The sequence below is a fragment of the Musca autumnalis genome, unplaced genomic scaffold, assembly GCF_047663935.1.
Source record: "Musca autumnalis isolate F117 unplaced genomic scaffold, ASM4766393v1 scaffold_1, whole genome shotgun sequence".
In the NCBI taxonomy this organism is placed as follows: domain Eukaryota; kingdom Metazoa; phylum Arthropoda; class Insecta; order Diptera; family Muscidae; genus Musca; species Musca autumnalis.
In genome coordinates this window covers 216,421,633-216,438,431 of record NW_027411644.1, presented here as the reverse complement: position 1 = coordinate 216,438,431, position 16,799 = coordinate 216,421,633, and the positions used below count along the sequence as shown (strand labels likewise).

Genomic DNA, 16,799 nt, shown 5'->3' with positions numbered 1-16,799 from the left:
AGAAAAAATATTTTTCGCTTTTGTTGGAACAAAAATATCTGTTTTGGTTCCAAAAATGTATTTGTTTTGTTCAAACATTGTAATCCAAATCCAAAAATACCATCTTTTATTCCAAACATAGAAAACAAAAACAACTTTCGAATTTCCGCAATATTGTAAAAATCGTTAACAATACCGATTGTAGGAACTATCATAATCTAATTTTGTTTACAAAAAGTATTGTCAACCCAGAAAACCAGCCCAGAAATTTTTGATTTGAGTGTATATACTTCTCATATACACTTTTCACATAACTTGGATATAAATGTCGCGTATAATATTGCAATCATTGATGAACACAATACATGATTTGCTGCATTGGCTGACAACAAAGACAAACAAAAAGCCACAATAACCCACCACAACATAAGGAATAATTAAACACCATAACAAACTCCGGTATAACACCAAACCTCAAAGCACAATGAAGATAGAAGAATGAAACAGAACAGAAACAAAAACAAGAGTCTCCTAGTTGGTATACATACACACCAAAACAAAGATAAAGGCATCATGTCATACAAACAAAACTCACCATAATTGTTTTTTCAACACGGCATCGAATAGCGAGAGAAGAGAAAAAAATTGTCGAAGAAAAGAGAGAACTATTGTCCAGTTGACAAAAACTATTTTTGGATTTAACAAAACCCAATTGTTGGAATCACAATACTACATTTGCAATTTAAAAATATCTCTACAATACATATTTTGCTCTTCGAATATTGTTGGATCAATCATATTTTTTTCTCTGCGTGTAGCCAACGCAATCGCTGCATCTCGATACGTTTAACTATATTGATGTCGTTTGTATAGCAGATACAGCTCGTGGGTCATTCGACGTCGATATTCACCGTCAACGCATATCGGTCCGTAGATCTTTCGAAGAATTTTTCTCTCAAACACGCCAAGCACTGCCTTATCTGCTAGCGCAAGTACCCAGGCTTCGGAACCATACATCAGCACGGGTAGTATCAGTGTTTTGTAAAGCGTTATTTTTGTTTGACGAGTTGTGGCTTTGTTTTTGAAGTGCTTACTTAAGCCAACGTAGCATCTGTTGGCCAATGCAATTCTTCTTTTTATTTCACAACTGATGTCGTTTGTTGTGTTTACGACGGTGCCGAGGTATACGAAGTCTTTTACTACCTCAACATTATAGGAACCAACTTCAACAGTTGGTCCGATCTCAATGGACGTATTGCGCGTCGGCACCATCAACTTGGTCTTCTCGCCGTTTACCGCCAGACCCACTTTATCAGATTCTCCTTCGACCTTCATAAAGGTAGCGGTTACTTCTTTTTCTGATCGTCCGATGATGTCTATATCATCAGCATAAGCAAGTAACATGTGGCTATTGGTGTAGATTGTGCCACTTCTTTTGACGTTTGCCCCTCGTATAACCTTTTCTAGCAGGATGTTAAAAAGATCTCACGAAAGGCTGTCTCCTTGCCTGAAACATCTTTTGGTACAAAACTCTTTGGAGATGTTCTTTCCTATTTTAACTGAAGATCTTGTGTCAGTTAGAGACATTTTACAAAGCCGAATGAGCTTTGCGGGGATACCAAATTCAGACATAGCTTGGAATACCTTTGAACGTAGCGGGCTGTCGAAGGCTGCTTTATAATCGACAAAAAGGTGGTAGGTGTCGATCTGCATCTCTTGGGTCTTCTCCAGGATTTGGCGCAGGGTAAATATCTGGTCAATGGTGGACTTGCCAGGTCTAAAGCCGCATTGGTATGGTCCAATTATTTCGTTGACCATGGGCTTTAGTCGTTTACACAATATCCCTGACAGGATAGTGTAGGCAATAGGGAGAAGACTTATGGCCTAACTATAGGGCCATACAGTCTTATCTCCTTTCTTATGAACGGGACACAGGATGCTCAGGTTCCAATCGTCGGGTACGCGTTCTTCCTGCCAGATGGAGCTAACTAGATGATGTATATACCGTATCAGCGTGTCGCCTCCGGTTTTAAACGGCTCGGCTGGTAGGCCATCAGCTCCTGCTGACTTATTATTCTTCAGTCGGTTTATTGCTGTCTTTACCTCATCTTGGTATACATTTAATACCATCTTCTGGGATTGGCTCTGTGGTATCTTCGTCGACTTCGCAACTATTGGATACCAACAGTTTGGAAAAATGCTCTTTCCATATCCTTAGCACACTATCTGTATCAGTTACCAGATTACCTTGCTGGTCTCTACAGGAGGATGCGCCAGTTCCAAAGCCATCAGTTTGATGTTTCACTCTTTGGTAGAATTTTCGGACTTCATTCTGTCTCCTGTACATCTCGATTTGTTCACACTCCCGCTTTTCCATCTCTCTCCTTTTCCTGCGGAAAAGACGTTTCTGCTCTCTCCTTTTCTCCCGATACCTCTCTCGTGCACTACGCGTTGCTGCTGATTGTAAAGTAGCCCTATATGCCGCATTTTTCTCTTCGGTAGCAGCACGACACTCCTGGTCATACCATCAATTCCTTTGTGGAGGTCTCTGGTATTCAAGAACTGATTTTGGGGCTGTTTGCATGGAGTGGGCAATGTTTTGCCATTGTCCTGATATGCTGTCGGGACGAGGAGTGCTTTGATTAAGCAGTTGGGCCAGTTGAGTGGAATATGCTGTGGCTATCTGTTGTGATTGCAGCTTACCGATGTCCAACTTCCGTGTTGTGTCTGTTCGCACAAGGGAGATTTATCTCATATCAATGAGTTCATCCAAATTCATATTAGTTCAATGATAGAAGACCTACTGTTTATCGCCGAGTCCTAAAGACACCGCTTGTGGAGAATTTGTACATGGCTGAAATACTCAGGAAATGTCGCCAACATCACTGAGGGTTATTTAGCCACGGTTGGACATTTGATGTTGCCTGGCCGGGGAATCGAACCCACGAAATTTAGCGTGCAAGGAGGGTGTACATACAATTCCAATACGATAACACCCAGATAACGCACCCAATCGGCACACATCGAGTACAATAGAGGCATATGCAGGGTAGTTTAGTAGTTTACCTTTACAAGAAACTTGTGCAGTGGTCGACACTGAATCATCCAGAAACAAGCGAATGTATATTTTTTCCAATCGAATCTTTTTAATTCGTGTATTACGATCAAGTTTTAACGAATAAAAATGTTCCATCACGCGACATGATAACGCCAAACTATCTCACGTTTTTTTTTTTGTTTTGTTTTCTAGACTTCCCAGCCTAGATAATAACCACTCAGGTTATTCTTAAAATACTCCCCACTCTCAGCTGGAAAAAAATCTATTATCTGATAAAATTTTCATATGATCCCCGATCGTCAGTTGACCACCAATCGATAGATAACTGCAATTGTTTTAAATGCAAGTAATCAGTTGGCATTCAACAGCTCACCACAGAAGATCATTATCAATTTTTATAAAGGCAGAGAGTATCTATCTCCAAACAATACCTTGGAACTAAGGTGAACATCAGACAAATAGCAGCTTTAAAATGGGGGACATGTTTCGTAGTGAGAAAATGTCCTTGTGCCAGATTTTCCTGCAACCGGAGGCGGCATATGAGACAATTGCAGAATTTGGCGAAAATGGTTTTGTAGAGTTCCGTGATGTGAGTGCAAATGTAACGAGTTTATTTTCAAAGAGCATACAATAACAAAGCCTTCTTTAACCGCCTTACAGATGAACGGAAATCAAACCTCGAGTCAACGCAAATTTATCTCCGAAATTAGGCGCTGTGATGAAATGGAACGACAAATTAATTTCATACGAAATGAAATCGAAAAAGATGAAATATCAATACCCAATTTGGAGCCTGAGGCCATGCCACCTACCCCAAAGCCCCGTGATGTGATCACCCTGGAGAGCCAATTGGAGAAAAACGAACATGAAATAAGTGAATTATCAAAAAACTACACAAACCTAAAGACCAATTATTTGGAGCTAACAGAAATGTTAAGGGTATTGGAAAAGACCCAGGGTTTTCTGGAGGAAAGCAACGTTGTCAATATGGAATTAGAGGAAAAAACGGCCGAAGATTATTACTATCAGGCTGGTGGTCGACAATTGGATTTTGTGGCCGGTGTAGTGAGACGTGATAGAGAATTTGCCTTTGAGCGCATGTTGTGGCGTGTGGCCCGCGGCAATGTCTATCTGAAGCGTTGTCAATTGAACGACTCATTCGAAGACCCCAAGACGGGTAATGTTATATATAAAACTGTTTTTGTGGCCTTCTTTCAAGGTGAACAGCTAAGATTGAAGGTAAACAAAATTTGTAACGGCTTCCATGCCTCAATGTATCCCTGTCCCGAGGATTATGCGAGAAGAAATGAAATGATCGAAGACTTAAGGTCCCGTTTAGATGATTTAAAGGTGATATTGCAACAAACAGAAAATCAGCGTAAAAGTGTTCTAACAGCCGTCTGCCCACAGTTAATGCAATGGACGACTATGGTGAAAAAGATGAAGGCCGTTTATCATGTCATGAATTTACTCAATCAGGATGTTACCAGCAAGTGTTTGATTGGTGAATATTGGGTGCCCACATGTGATTTGCCTGCTGTGCAATACGCTCTTACGAAAGCTTCCAAGGCTGCTGGTAGCCATGTTCCCTCATTCCTAAATGTTGTGGAGAAAACTAATGACACTCCACCAACATATTTTCGCACGAATAGATTTACTCGTGGTTTCCAGAATTTAATTGATGCTTACGGTATGGCCAACTATCGTGAGGCCAATCCAGGACTCTATACCTGCATTACCTTCCCTTTCCTGTTTGCTGTAATGTTTGGTGATATGGGTCACGGGTTTATTCTCTTCCTTTTTGGTTTATGGATGGTTGTGGACGAAAAGAGATTGGCCCGTAAACGGAATGGTGGTGAGATTTGGAACATATTCTTTGCCGGTCGTTATATTATCGCCTTTATGGGTCTGTTTGCCATTTACACGGGCTTTATTTATAATGATGTGTTTGGAAAAGCGGTTAATGTATTCGGAAGCGCTTGGAAGATACGTTATAATCTTACCACTGTATGGACAAATCCTTGGGGCCTTACTCTAGATCCACGTTATGCCACAGATGGTGTTTACGTTATGGGCATAGATCCCATTTGGCAATTTGCCGACAATAAAATTATCTTCTTGAACACCTACAAGATGAAGCTGTCCATTATCTTCGGTGTTGTACACATGATATTTGGTGTCTGCATGTCGGTGGTCAATTATGTCCATTTCAAACGTTATGTCAGCATTCTTTTGGAATTTTTGCCACAAATTATTTTCTTATTGGTATTGTTTGGTTACATGGTCTTCATGATGTTTTACAAATGGGTTAAATATTCTGCCAAATCAAATATTTTGTCAGATACACCTGGCTGTGCTCCTTCCGTGCTGATTATGTTCATTGATATGATGTTATTCAAATCATCGGAGGTATTACCTGGCTGTGAGGCGAAAATGTTTGCCGGTCAACGTGAATTGGAAATTATACTGGTTGTTGTAGCCCTTATCTGCATACCGTGGATGTTGGTGGGCATGCCGTTGTATATTAGATTCACACGCCAGTCGAATCCTCAGGTAAGTTGTGAGTAAATTATTCTTATATTATATATTTCTAATAACTAGTAGTAATATTCGAATCAATCCGGAATCTATTATGTTTATAATTATAGAAGAATCGGCCCCAAAAAATCTTTTAAAAATCTTACCCCTTTACATCTATGAAATCCAGGGGATTTTAACTCTCAGTTCCATACGCCAAATAAGAGCAAATCTGCAATTCAGTTGATGATTTCATTTAATGGATGTGACAGTTGAAATCCAATGGCTCGTAATTTATTCGACGCCGACATTCGCCGTCAACGCATATTCTTAAATAAATCTCATTTGGTTTCGCCTCATTTGGTTTCGCAATAACCCATGCTTCGGATACATACATAGAGTGTGATTTTTGTTAAGAGAGTAACTATTGATCGGAATACCTTTGACCTAATGGGGACGAACTGGTTGTATATGTCGATCTGTTTTCCAAAGGTCTTTTCTAGGATTTGGCGTAGAGTGAAGATATGGCCTATTGTATGTAGTTGGTTAGGAGACTTATGCCTTTGTAGTTGGCACAAGTCGTCTTGTCTCATTTCATATGCACGGACATAGCAGACTAAGGTTCCAATTGTTGGTTATGCATTCCCCCAGCCAAGTATTGGTAATCAAATGATTGCCACCCACCATCGGTCTTCAACAGTTTCGGCAGGCAGCCCATCAACTTCTGCTACCTCTTTAGCTGTCAATGCTGTCATGGCCCCATGATAAACTCTCAATGTCGCCTTTTCGGATTGGTTCTGGGGTATCTTTATCGCCGCCCATATTCGAAAAGCTTAAAAAACCAGTAAAAAAGTATCAGTCGGCTTTGCCGCAGCTTTTGTGGATAGAAATACTTTTTTCTAAAAAAAAAAAAAAAAAAAAAAAATTATTTATTTAGGGGGGTTTTCAAAATGTTGGGTGCATACCGACAAAAGTATGGATATGATTAAAGCTCAAAAATTTGTGGGGATATCGATAGATAGGGCTTTTTATCACACTAGCCTACGAAAAACATAATATCGCTGCAAACAGGACCACTAGGAAAACCATCGGAAAACACACAAAAATGTTAAAATTTGTGTGGGTGATACCACAAGGATTGGACAGATATGGCGCAAATTTGAACATAAACTAAGTTTCGACAATATTTAGAGATCGAAAGTTTGGACCAAATCGGTTGCTACGTCTATAAGAAATCGCGCGTACAAATTTAGCGAATATTTTCGAACTTTTGTGGGGGAGAAACCGGAAGGAGTGGACCTATAAGCACTACCTCGAATTTCATCAAATATTCGAAGAAATATTACAATATCCAAAGTGTGGACGAACGCAATATTCGGTTCAAGCCCTCCAGCCACTACATATGGTGTTTACAACTTTAGGAGTGTTTTCTCAAGAAGTATGGACTTACCCCTGAAAAACTTTTACTGCCGTAATTGAGGCAGCGAATGCAAGTTGCTTCAACAAAAATCAAAGTGGTTCGAGAGCAGGTCTTAAAGTGAATGTATCCACAATTTTGTGTGGGAGGTACCGGAAGGAGTGGACAAATATAGTCCACATTCGAACCTGATATATATCTGGTAGCTATTTAAGGATGTGTAAATTATGAATCAAATCGGTCACTCCCATCAAGAGTTGTAGTGCGCACAGTTTTTCCGAAAATTTTTGAAATTTTGTGGGGGAGGTACTGAAGGAGTGGACCGATATGGCTTATCTTCGAACTTAAACTATGTTTGCACAAAATATTACGAAGACCAAATTGTGGACCTAAACGGCAGATCCGTTCGAGAGTTATCTTGCGCTCCAACCGCTACACACGGTGTCATAGGGCTTTTTTGTGCCTTTCAGGCTATTTTCTCAAGAAGTATGGACTTGCCCCTGAAGAAACTTATTCCGTTAAATGGGGGCAGTGAATACAAGTTGCTACAACAAAAATCAAAGCGATTCATTAACAGGTCCTAAACTGAAATTTTCCGAAATTTTGTGTGGGAGGTACCTGAAGGAGTGGACCGATTCAGTCCATATTGGAACCTCATCTGGTAGAAATTTCACGATGTGCAAAGTATGTACCAAATCGGTTACTTCCTTAAATAGTTATCGCGCGCAAAACATTTCCGAACTTTTGTGGGGGAGGTACCGGAAGGATTGGACCGATATACGATCCTCGAACTTAAACTAAGTTTGGTCAACATATTACGAAAGCAAAATTTTGGACCGAATCGGTTGATCCGTTCGATAGCTGTCGTGCGCTCTAGCCAGCCAGACAAACATACGGACGGACATGGCTAAATCAACTCCAAATTGTCTGAAACACATTTCGTCCAAACATACTTGGGGTCTAAACGATGAGGCACATTTTGCCCGTATGAAAGTGTCTATACCCTCGTTAGCATAAATGCTGAGAGTATAAAAAGCTCCTTCCAGATCCTCAGTACGCTATCTATATCATTTACCGGATTACCTTCAACATGTTTGCAGGAGAATGGGCCTGTATCATAACCTTCAGTCTGGTGTGTTTTACACTCTGGTAAAATTTTTGGCTCCTGAACATCTCGAGATTATCACTCTCACGTTTTTCTTGCTTTCTTTTTCCTTCAGAAAATACACTTCTCTCTTGATCTCTTCTCCCGACATTCTTCCATGGCGCTTCTTGTTGTCATTAAATCAGGGGCCTAATTATGTGATTCGATATCGAGTTGTTTCGACCTGAGTACTCAAAGTTGGGATGACAACATTCGTTATCGAGTAAAATTATCGAGTAATTGAGCATAAATTTGCGAGTAATTTCTCGAGGCCAAATTACCTATCGTAAACAAATAAAATGAAAGATTTCCTTATTGTCTTTTTGTTTAAAATGTAAAAATTGTTGTTTGTTGTCGTTTTATAGAAGAAAAACGATGTTAGTAAATAATTGGCAGCATTTTTTAGACAATATAACAAGAGAAATTGGGAAAAGTCCTTTGCAGTCGTTTTGAGAAATTGTGATAAATTTAGAATTAAAATGCATGCAATCATTAACCAAAAATTACTTTTGCAGTCGTTAAAAAATAAGTTGAAAAATAAGCATTTCTGGAAAAAAGAAAAAGAAAATATTTAATATTAATAGCCTTTATTGTATAAGGGAAGTACATTTTAAACATTTCATCCCCCGTTGTTTACCAAAGGAAATATTCTCTCAGAGTGGCTAATGGAAAAATATCCACCAAACTCTCTCTCTCATTTATTTTGAGAGAGGATTATTAAGGTAGATGTATCAGCAATCCGATACAACAATGTCAAAAAGATTTTGCAAGAATTAATAATTTTCTTATTTTCATAGCACAACTTCATTCCGAAATTATTATTGAATGTATTTTTCAACAAATTCCACAAATATTTACATTTTTCATTCATAATTCTGTTTTGTTTTTTGTTCTTGCTTTCAAAAAACACCTTTTTTACATCTACCTTCATAATATTCCCTATAGTACACATAGGTTTTCATAGTTCGATTACCGGTTACTCTCGAAACATTCGATCAACGATTTCGATCGAATCTCGTCATGCCGCTTTTCTATCGTGTCGAAATCTTTTTCACGAGCAAATACTCGATCGAATCGATTCACGTAATTAGGCCCCAGTGTTAATCACCACTGGGTTCGCGAGCCGTGTCTGTGTGAACACACACAATCTAAATTGTGGTGGGTTTCAACGTTACTCTCACCACCGATTATCTTCTTTGTTTTAGCAATGAAATAACGCACACGATGTTTATCTAGAGAGGGATAGATAATCTCGTGTGTATGTGTGTGCCCAACACAAACGAAGCGGTTGCATTTGTTGTTGTTGGTGAACACTGCATTAAATGCATGGTTGCCCTGTATGCCGCATCTCTCTTCAGTAGCCTTATGACACTCCTGATTTTACTAGTTGGTAATTTTTGGTATCCAAGTATAGATTTTGCGACCGTTTCAAGACATTGGGCTTCCTCATTATCGGGATAAGAAGTCCAGTCTTCCAGCATGTGGCTAAAGGCTTCGGCACATAAGCGGCTGTCATTCTTGCTTAAGTCATTTCCGGTGCCTTTAGGTGTTGTTGTGACGCCTTTTCCAATCCATCGTATTTCCTGTATGACAGTAATGTCGGTCTTGTATTTTGGAAGTGCGTAAACTGCATCTTCTCTATAAAGAGTTCGAAAATTCCAGGTTCAGATTCACAGATCATGGTCCTTAAAACGTTTGATGGGGACGTTAAGTTTATATGGGTTTATTTTTTAACGGTAGTCAAAGCCACTTCCCCATGTTACACCTTAGTGCCCATTTGAGGTGAAAGAGAGACCAAGATAAGTTCTGGGCCTTGCCATGTTAAAAATGGCCCGAACCGTTTTGCGTGTGCACTTGAACTTACTCACGTAGTTGACCCACTACAGAACATTTGTAATATTAGCCGAACTAAGAAATGATTTCCATTCCTTTCTATCTGTTGCTTTATTTTTCCAATTTGGAATACCGCATTTTTCCCATTTACTCTTCTATTTGTTTACTCCATCGAAGCCTTGACTTTCTAGTGCTGCGTGATTGCCATGAAACCCATAATTTTACGCCGTTTTAGTTGGTTCATCACCGCTCATTCTTATAACATATCCTAGCCAATGCAATCGTTCTATCTCGATACGTTTAACTATACTGATGTCATTGTATAGCCGGTACAGATCGTGGTTTATATGACGTCGATAGAGTTCCAACAATTTTTCAATATCAGTGTTTAGTAAAATATTATTTTTGTTTAGGTGACGCAGGGGATAAAAGATATTAATCAACAGCCCCGGCCGACTTTAACATGGCTGGGCTTTGCCATTATCTCTTTCATATCAAGTGAACACTAACCTCTCCGTGGTGTCACATAGGGCGTTGTCTTTAGGACCTAACATGTGCCACACGTTAACCCATAACAACGACGACCAAGCCAAGAATACTAAAATATTGGGCGTCACTTCCAACAACCTGTACCTCTTTTGCAAACATGCTGAGGTGGTGGCGGGGAACGTAGGGTATAGAAACAAAATCAGGGTGATTATGAATGTGAACTCGCCGTGAGTTGTGTCTTTTTGCTGTTTCAACATAAAGGAGAAAGTGGGAAAACTCACTTGGTGTTGGTGCTCACATTTGGTCTGATACTAAAATCGCTAGCGGGTACTATCTGGCGGAAAGACAAGGAGACCATCCTAACAACGTAGAAAGTAATAGGTCTTCCCAGAAACATCTACATTAAAAAGCTAAGCTGCTGCCTGTGAAATCCTACTGTGCGTTACTAACAGAGCAACATGCAAATTAGACCATCCCAATAATGAAACTTACACCAGACCGCCATCTGAAAGAAATGTCCCAATCAGATATGAACTCCAAAACATCCTTCAAACCCCTTCGAATGATGACATACAAAATGCCCTGAAGCAGGCTCAACTTGGCTCTAGGAAGCAGCGATACACAATGGAGAAACCGCCAAATGGTTCAAAATACTGCAACGCGTATCACTAACGGGTGCCACTCCAATGTCGCCGGAAAACATATACATTAAAAAGCTAAGCTGCTGCCGGTGAAATCCTACTGTGCGTTACTAACAGGGCAACATGCAATAAAATGTCGCAAATTAGACCATCCCAATAATGAAACTTACACCAGACCGACATCTGAAAAAAATGCCCCAATCAGATATGAACTTCGAAACATCCTTCAAACTCCTTCGAATGATGACATACAAAATGCCCTGAAGCAGGCACATACAAAACTGGTAGGTCATCGTACGCTGGAGACCCCCACCCATAAGCGACGATGAGAAAGTCCTACCTAGAGAGACCAAATCCATAGATATCGTTCTGGCATCTCTAGGCACCTAAAAGCAATCCCGCGGGTTACTGAAAAAAAGTACTATTGTACTGTCCATGTATCAGATACGTGACCAAAATGAGACCAATCACCACACATTACACTACACGTCTTCGCATGTCCTACAAATCCAACAGACCTGATACCGGAGTCACTATTTTCTTTTCTTTATTTTCTCTCTCTCTCTTTTCTATAAATAGACCAATATTAATATGGTCTAATATGGAATATTTTTATACCCTCCACCATATTATGGAGGGTATAATTAAATTTGTCATTCCGTTTGTAACACATCGAAATATTTATCGGAGACCCTATAAAGTCTATACATTCTTGATCAGGGTAAAATCCTAAGTCGATTTATCCATGTCCGTCTATCCGTCCTTCCGTCTGTCTGTTGAAATCAAGATACAGCTCACAATTTTTAAGATAAAGCTTTGTAATTTGGCATAGAAGTTTCTATTACTCCTAGGATGTTAGGTATTGCAAATTGGCTATATCGGTCCACGTTTTGATATAGCCCCCATAGGACGTTACCACACGGTATTTGAAGGTTTTAGCTTCATTATCGCACCGAAGTGCCTGAAATTTGGTACATAGTCTTCTTTGAGGGTATAAAACTTTCCCCCAGAATTTTGTCGGTATCGATCTTCGCCTTCATATAGCCGCCATAGAACGGTACCACCCGATTTTCGGTATTTTGAAGGTTGTGGCCTCAATGTTTCACCGAAATGACTGAAATTTGGTACATAATCTTTTTTGGGGGTATAAAATATCCACCTTTAAATTTGTCGGCATAGGCCCACGCCTTCATGTAGCCCCCATAGAACGGTACGACGATTTTCGGTATTTTGAAGGTTGTGGCCTAAATATTATTCCGAAATAGCTGAAATGTGGTATTTAGACTTCGTTGGGGGTACTCAACTGTCCTCTCTTAATTTTGTCAGCGTAGGTCCACGGCTTCATACAGTCCCCATTGAACGGTACCTCCCGATTTTCGGTATTTTGAAGGTTGTGGCTTCAATATTCCACTAAAATAGCTGCAATTTGGTATTTAGTCTTCGTTGGTGATATAAAACTGTTAACCAGAAATTTGTCTGTAAAGGTCCACGCCTTCATTTTGCCCCTATTTCCGATTAAAATTCGTCAGTATATGTACACGTTTCGATATAGCCCCTCGGAACGGTACCTCCCTATTTTCGTAATACTGAAGGTTGTGACGTCAATATCCCACCAAAATGTCTGAAATTCGTTATTTAGTCTTCCAAGGGGTTATAAAATATTCCGGAAGAGTATTATCAGTATAGGACCATGTCTTCCTTTATCCTAATAGAAGCGTACTTCTTGATTTTCGGTATTTTATAAGTTTTAGATACATTCGCTTACTGAAATATAGGAAATTTGGTATTTACCCCCAGTTTTTGTAACTTATTTTTGTTCGTTCGTCTATTTTAGTAATAATTTAGGCATCCATAGCTCAGCCCACAGATGACATACAGATTTTATTTTTCGTAGATGAGTTCCATATATAGTTAAGAATTCCTCATTTAAAAATCAGCGCTCTACATTTGCGCTAAGGCGAATAAATCGATCTACAAAATTTGACAATTCGTGTAAGAAGAATAAAAATTTTTACAAAAACTGGGGGTTAGTCTTCTTTGAGTCTACAAACTTTCCGGCAGAAATTTGTCGGTAATGATCGACGTTTTGAAATAGCCTCCACAGAACGGTGTTTTACCGAGATTGCTGAAATTTAGTATTAAGGCCTGGCTACATAACTGCTTCTCGCCTGGTTGCCTTGCTTTCCTGCTTCGTTTCTGACATAATACAAATAAAAGAATAAAGAAGGTCGAACAAATTTCGAACTGGGTTGCCCTTTTCTTTTTTATTCTTTTATCAGAAGTAAGCAGGCAAGGCAGTTTATGTACTCAGCCCTTTAAGTCTTCTTCATGCTCGAAAGGAAACTAATTATTCCATTTTACTTCAATTCCGCTCGTGGTGGAGGGTATAACAAGTTCGGCCCGGCCAAACTTAACACTGTTCTTACTTGTTCGAATATTCTCCGGTTTCTAATTATCTTGGTATGGGTTATGTCAAATTCCATTTCTTATTTTAAGCTACCCCTATTGCATATTTTTAAATTATATTTCAAAATAAAATTAAATATGGACTCACCTCTGGCATTTTTATGTGTTTTTCCACAGTCTTTCTCAATGGAGAGCAGGCTTATTCTGCGTTAATTTGCATGCGCACGCTTTCATCCACCTAGGTTGTGAGTGGGAAGATGATATTCAATGTCCTACTAGTGTCTTCAGTCTTAAGAAGGTCGGGGAGGCGTTCCTCTTATATCATTATCATACTAAGCGTATCCGATCCGATACCATATTCCCTTTGTCGAAGTTATCCCAGCAGTCATTTGTTTAATGTTTGACTCGTCGATACAATTTTCTGGCGTTATTTCTATATCTATTTCTACATCCATCCTATTCAATTCTCTTTTCCTTTTTGTGTGAACTTGACTTCCGAAAATAGTAATATTCGAATCAATCCGGAATTTTTTAGGTTTCTTAATCATAGACAGGCCAGTTTTATAGTCAATCATTCTGAAATAGTCATAAAAACATGTACATAAATTAATGAAAAAATATAAATATATAAAACAATGGATTATAAAATATATTTAAAAAATAAAACCATTGAAAAAATCCTCCACATTTTATAGCATTTGGATGACTTTGAATCCCCAAGTACGTTACAAATGAACGAAGCAGATACAGCAGTTATCGTCGATGTAACGCAAACTGGTAACTGTGATACTAATGTTGTTCACGGAGAAGGCGGAGGACATGATAACGAACCAATGAGCGAAATTTGGATTCATCAAGGCATTGAGACCATTGAATATGTGCTGAGTACCATTTCTCACACTGCATCCTATTTACGTTTATGGGCCTTGTCACTGGCCCATGCTCGTAAGTTGTCAATTGTATTTTCTTTTTTTTTTCGCCGGCCAAAAACTAATATAAACTTTTTCCTTTATAGAATTGTCAGATGTACTGTGGACTCGTCTTTTGTCTGGTATGTCCTTGCACATACCAAATTATATGGGCGCCGTATTTATATTTATATTTTTTGCCGTTTGGGCATTCTTTACCATGGCCATTATGATTATGATGGAGGGTTTGTCGGCTTTCTTGCATACCCTGCGTTTGCATTGGTAAGTTTGGAAAATTGAAGATACAATATTTTTTGTTAAATATGTTTGCAATTTCAGGGTCGAATTTATGAGTAAATTCTATAAAGGTGAGGGTGTCAAATTTCAACCATTCAGCTTTAAGGCTATCCTGGAATGTGATGATGAGGATTAATTGTACAAATTCATAATAAATTTCTTAGAAAAATTTAAGAAGTTCAAAGTCTTTTGTTATGAATTCAAAGAAACATTAAATAAAAAAAGAAAAAATATTTAATTAAATTGTTAAATATAAACGTCCTCTAAAGGTAATGCAAATAAATAAAATCATTGAAACTTTTATTACAATTAAAATCGTACAATCGATCTTTAGTGGAATTCTGTAACTGACAAAAATGGGTCAAATTAAAATTCTTATAATTTCGGTAACTAACGAAAATTTTCCGGTAAAGCTGAAAACACATCCAACGTTTCAGTAATACTGGGCGTTATTTCTTATAAAAGAATAAAGAAAAAATCGGTCTATGTTACCCTTGCTCTTTAATTAGAAATGACGCCCAACTTTACTGAAACGTTGGATGTATTTACAGCTTAAGTTTGTTAACCAAAATAAAGTTGTCGCGAATTCCTACCGAAAGAAATAGTCTTGTTAACTTTTATTGAGACTTTTCATTCATAATTTTGCGTTTTGATTTTACCGACTTTTGTCTAACCCAAAAAATAAGTAACTGAACTTATTTTTAACGTGTTATGACATATTTTTATAATAATAAAAATAGATATATATACCTATATACATATTAAAATAGCGATATAAATTTTATTTGTAAAGTATTTAAATTCCTTATTATATACATATATTTTTACATGTCTTAATATATTTAAATGAAACTGATTTTTAGATATATCTACAAATGAATAATTCCCATTAAATATTATATCATTAATTAACTTATATTTAATAATCATTATTTTGTTATATAAATAAATCAATCAGGTAATTAAGCTGTTATTAAGGAATAATTAATTTTAATTTAATTTTTGTTTTCAATATGGCATAGGATATTAATTGTAAAAATACTCCTCAATATTGTTTTAATGAACCACATATGAACACTTGTAGTTAATTTAAGATATACTGAAATATTGAAACCAAAATTAATAACATATTTTTATTATTTTTGTTCCTGTTTTCTTAATTCTATTCTTCTATTATCTTATCTGGTAAATTAGAAACTTTTTTGTTATCTATTTTTTACTTTAAATTAACTGAACACAGTTTTGAATTGTACTTTACGAAATGGTGTGTAGTTGGTATTTGTTTCATATTGTTTTTTTTTTTTTTTAATAAAAAAAATCGTGATAATAAATTAAGACAAAAATTAAGAATTTAATGTTGGCATGCAGAACTTTTTACCGAGTTATACCTTGTTTTGAAAAACCCACTGGATTTAATAGATCCGGTTTTGCCAAATAAGAGTATTGAAATGACAGTCCCATAATTATAACCTCAGCCTTTTAATCCCTCGGTACATAAGAAGTTTCGTCCCGCTTGGCTTTCATGCATTGCTTCATTTCTGACATAATAAAAATGAAAGAATAAAGATGGCCGACCCAATTTCGAACTAGGTTGCCTTTGTCTTCTTTATTCTTTTATCATACTCTCCACCATAATATGGAGGGTATAATTAAATTAAGGGGTCGATTTTCGATAGCAATTATCGTTGAGTGGAGTTGTCAAAATTACGTTATGTATGGCAACCTTCAACTGAAGTTGCGAATCTCAGTTGACGAACCGGCTATTTTTCAGCAACCAGTTATTTTCAGTTGCAGTGAATACTTTCGAAGAAAAAAACAAGTAAAATTGAAAGGAAAAAACATTTTTTAACAATTGTTGATTATTTGCATGATTAATTAATTTTGTGTGTCAAAAATATGGTGAAAATAACAACAAAACAACAGTTTGAAATATTAATTGATAAATTGAGTGCAAATCCAATGTGCACATGGGTTCCATCTATACATCCGACAACACCAGGGAATTTCGTTTTTGAATAAAAATGATTTTTGTTTTGTTTTTTTTCCCTTCTCCGACAATTTCGAAACGATCCAATTTTGGCACAATTTGTCCTCTATCAAGTGGACAACT

General features: G+C 37.6%; 1 protein-coding gene across 1 annotated transcript; it reads left to right on the top strand.

The window, feature by feature from the left end:
- The first annotated feature begins 3,381 nt into the window (after nucleotides 1-3,381).
- LOC141389110 (V-type proton ATPase 116 kDa subunit a1-like) lies at nucleotides 3,382-14,927 on the top strand. The gene is made up of 5 exons (XM_073960157.1): nucleotides 3,382-3,626; nucleotides 3,698-5,590; nucleotides 14,180-14,429; nucleotides 14,500-14,674; nucleotides 14,732-14,927. Exons 1-5 carry the CDS (start codon nucleotides 3,510-3,512, stop codon nucleotides 14,823-14,825), a joined length of 2,529 nt encoding a protein of 842 aa, XP_073816258.1. The 5' UTR covers nucleotides 3,382-3,509; the 3' UTR covers nucleotides 14,826-14,927.
- Nucleotides 14,928-16,799: the final 1,872 nt, after the last annotated feature.

Bases quoted from the DNA above. Each gene is read 5' to 3' on its own strand.
- LOC141389110 (XM_073960157.1), top strand. From the start codon at position 3,510: ATGGGGGACATGTTTCGTAGTGAGAAAATGTCCTTGTGCCAGATTTTC. The intron at 3,627-3,697 runs GTGAGTGCAAAT...ACCGCCTTACAG, and splicing joins GTTTTGTAGAGTTCCGTGAT to ATGAACGGAAATCAAACCTC. The intron at 5,591-14,179 runs GTAAGTTGTGAG...CACATTTTATAG, and splicing joins CACGCCAGTCGAATCCTCAG to CATTTGGATGACTTTGAATC.